This window comes from Glycine soja, chromosome 19 (assembly GCF_004193775.1).
Source record: "Glycine soja cultivar W05 chromosome 19, ASM419377v2, whole genome shotgun sequence".
Lineage (NCBI taxonomy): Eukaryota > Viridiplantae > Streptophyta > Magnoliopsida > Fabales > Fabaceae > Glycine > Glycine soja.
Window position 1 is genome coordinate 16,076,223 of NC_041020.1, and position 3,696 is coordinate 16,079,918.

Here is a 3,696-nt window from a genome sequence, read left to right on the forward strand (position 1 = left end):
CTCAACAAAATGATTGTCATACACATGACCGATACAAATTATACAATGCAATGAAGAATTTGTCAGCGGTTGACTTCTAAGGGGAAAGAATGTCATGCTTTGTTGTTTAGACAAGGATACAACGATTATGTTATACCTTGATGCAATGACATGTCCCATGTCCGTTATATCTATCCACTTATCCGTTGTCACTTGAATAAAACAAATATACACGTCATACTTAATTTCAAACTAAAGTCTTAAAAATCAAATACATAAATTACATACCTTGGTTAACCCATCAACAAGTAGTGACATCCTTAATTCCTCAAATCTCTCCGTGCCACCAAAGAGCTTGATATAGTCTTATGAGAAATTGACAAGTTCTTTAAGCAGATGGTTGCGGACCACCGACCAAGAGTCTTGGCCCATACCTAATAAACTGGCAACCGACCGATATCCACAGTTACCATCAGCTTTGACATCAACAATCTTATCAATGAAGTCGTGCATAAATGGCTGAAACTGGTCCAACATGGGCATCATCGTTCTTCGATTCGGTTGCTCAAAGGATGATGCAGTATGCCTCACCAACGAATTGCTATTTTGTTGTGATTTAAAGGCATCTACATACTCCCAGTAAGATGGATCGCACTTTGTTGACCTTGGGTTCCTGCTCGTAGTTTTCTTCGGTGCCCCCTTTGTGTTAACCTTTGCTGGAGGAGGACACATCGAATTTTGATCAGGGTGTGCAATTTCCCAAAGTTTACTTCTTAGAGTAAACTTGCCACAAACATCAAGTTCTTCGAATTTTTGGTATATTGTTTCCATTACGTCCTTGATGCCCACCTCGGGCTCAGATAACCCTTGGCCTGAAAAACTGAGTCTCCTCCAGAACATATGGATTGAATCCAGTGGGATGCAACCACCAACATATTTGGATAGCTCACAAGCACAAGGAAGACCAAGCGTGGTTCTCACCACGCAACCACAACTTGAGGGATTCTTGCCAGCATAGTCAACACGCTCTAATTCAGCAACAATTTGATTTAAAGCATACCTTGAAACCATTCCAAGCAACCTCCTGTATAAGCTTTTTTGGAACACATGTCCAACGACATGTGTACTTGTTTCAAATGATGCTTTAATCTCTGTGTGCTGCAACGCAATCATTTTGTTCATGGCATCCCACACACTGCATAAGTCTCCAATGCTATTTTGTAACAGTCTTTTTAAAGACGAGTGAGCAGATTCCAATCCTACATTTCAAATACACAAATAAAAATAAACATATACAATAATACAATTCCATAAATTTTTCAACGTTAATAAAAATAGTTGAACAGTTTCATACCTGTTTGTTGTTGTGTTTCCTAAGTGCATCACCTTATTAGTCTAGGCGGAAACAAATTTTTCCTTGTGTGGTATTATCCATGTTTCCTTGACATAGTCAACAAACATTGGCCAAGGTGCGCAAGCTATTTCGAACTTCTTCAAGCATTCATTAAACTGTTGTTCTGAAGGACAATCAGTCAGAGATCCCCAGCAATCCATGACATAATCCCAAGCATTTTTTTGCGTAATTAGTGATTTACATTTGGCCTTCACATTCTTGTTTATGTGAAAGATGCACAACAAATTTGTGCATTCAGGGAATACATCCTTCACTACATTCATGAATGCTTGGTCTTTGTGAGTGACAATAACTCTAGGGAGGGCATCAGGCTTTAAAAAAAGGCCTCGGAAGCGTTGTAAAGCCCATACCAAATTATTAATGCATTCACCCTCCACATATGAAAAACCGGCAGAGAATGTCATCCCAGTCGATGTCACCCCAACAAAATCGAGCAATGTGAGTCTGTACCGGTTTGTTTTGTAGGTGTTGTCTATCAAAAACATCAAATTACATGCGTTGACTAACTTCACTGAATCAGGGTGACCCCAAAAGATATCATGAACCATGTCTTTATCCTTTATTCTGTGCCAATGAATATATTGATCATGTTCAAGAAGCTTCATCAAATGTTGCTTTTCAAGATCACTTCCTTTTATGGAAGAACAGAATGCACTTCTTGCATTGTATATCTGTTTAATGGTCGTACAACTATTGGCATTGTGTTCCTTCAGAGTTAGCAGAATGTTTCTTGGCTTCACCATGGACTTCGTCATATCAGCAATAAGTATTTTTTCAGCTTTAGTCAATCGCCCCGCATATGGATGCCCAACTAATGACTTGGCCAATTCATGATTATGCACTCCACAAATCAACTTCACCATCCAGCCTTCTCCTCCAACCACTAGCTTGCAACGAAGCTTGAAGGGACACCCACATTTCCTAGTCCCAGTGTCTCTTCTGATAAATTCTTTTTTCCTACACTTATACTCGCCACTCCTTTCACAGCCAATTAACACAAACGTAGTCCTTCCTCTACTACCTGTGTTTGTGTCCGACCTTAAAATCACCGCCACAAATCCGTTTTCATGAGCCACGGATTGAGCCCACCGCAAAACATCCTCTCGGCACTCAAACACCTACAAAATCCACATAATTTAAGTTTTTTTACCAGTATTCATTTTATTAAATATGTGACAAACATTAACATTATAACCTGAGAAGTCTTGAACGCATCCGAACAATCAACATGTGGTTCATTCGCACCACATGATTCTACATTTTCATAATCCATATCCGCTCGTTCAGACATTATTTCATACATCCACTCATCTTCGTCCATCTAACCAAATCAAACAAAAAATGGCCATACAAAAAAATTAGTAATTTAAAAGAAAAAAAGGAAAATAAATGCAAAAACAACAAATACCAAAAATAATACACTTACGGATCAAGTTGATCCGGAAGGATGTTACGGATCAACTTGATCGGTATCTTACGGATCAACTTGATCCGTAACATACTTCCGGATCAACTTGATCCATAAGACTTTTTCGAATCAATTTGATCCGGAAGCTGCTTAATACTCTTCCGGATCAAGGGATCAAGTTGATCCAGAAGTCTCTTACAGATCAACTTGATCCAGAAGATTATTAAGCAGCTTCTGGATCAAGTTGATCTGAAAAAAGCTTACGGATCAAGTTGATCCGGAACTCATCCGTACGTCCGCAACAGTCAAACCACCATCTGCGTACCTCGTTTGCCCCCACCGACCACCGCAACGCTCGACGCCAGTACCTTCACCTTCACCGCTGCGCTCAACGCTGCTACCCCCACGAACCAGAGGCAATGCCGCACGAAAAAAGAGAAAACAAGAAGCACAGCGTTTCTAAAAATGGAGCTAAACAACTTTTCCGGAAAAAAAAAGTTACATTTTTAATGAAGAAAGGAGGTAGGGGCAATTTTGGCATTTAAAAGCTTTGTGGGCCAAGAAATATTAAGTTCAATTTCATATGGATTGACAGGTTTGGGCTTGAACCCGCCCAAACCCGATGGATGTGGGCCATATCACTCTCTTTTAGTTTGGGATATGCTAGGTGCACCCAGCAATTCATTGAAAGGTCAATTTTTCCCTTCATTTAAAAAAATAAAAAGCATTTTTTTCCCTCTTTCGGAAGCATTCTCTCTTTTCACTGAGTCTCTTCCGCAAAAGCTTCTTCTCTTCTCTCTTCCCCGACGAGCTTCTTCTCCGCGAGGCTTCTCCGGCAGCCCTTGGACCTATTTGCATTCGAGGTAGGTGGCCTTCTTCTTAGATTTGGTTTTGT

General features: G+C 40.1%; 1 protein-coding gene across 1 annotated transcript; it reads right to left on the reverse strand.

The window, feature by feature from the left end:
- Nucleotides 1-345: 345 nt before the first annotated feature.
- LOC114398627 lies at nucleotides 346-2,666 on the reverse strand. The gene is made up of 4 exons (XM_028360802.1): nucleotides 2,589-2,666; nucleotides 2,415-2,511; nucleotides 930-1,238; nucleotides 346-851 (listed from the first exon to the last, which is right to left on the reverse strand). The coding sequence occupies exons 1-4, from the start codon at nucleotides 2,664-2,666 to the stop codon at nucleotides 346-348; spliced, it is 990 nt and encodes a 329-aa protein (XP_028216603.1).
- Between the last annotated feature and the right edge of the window lie 1,030 nt (nucleotides 2,667-3,696).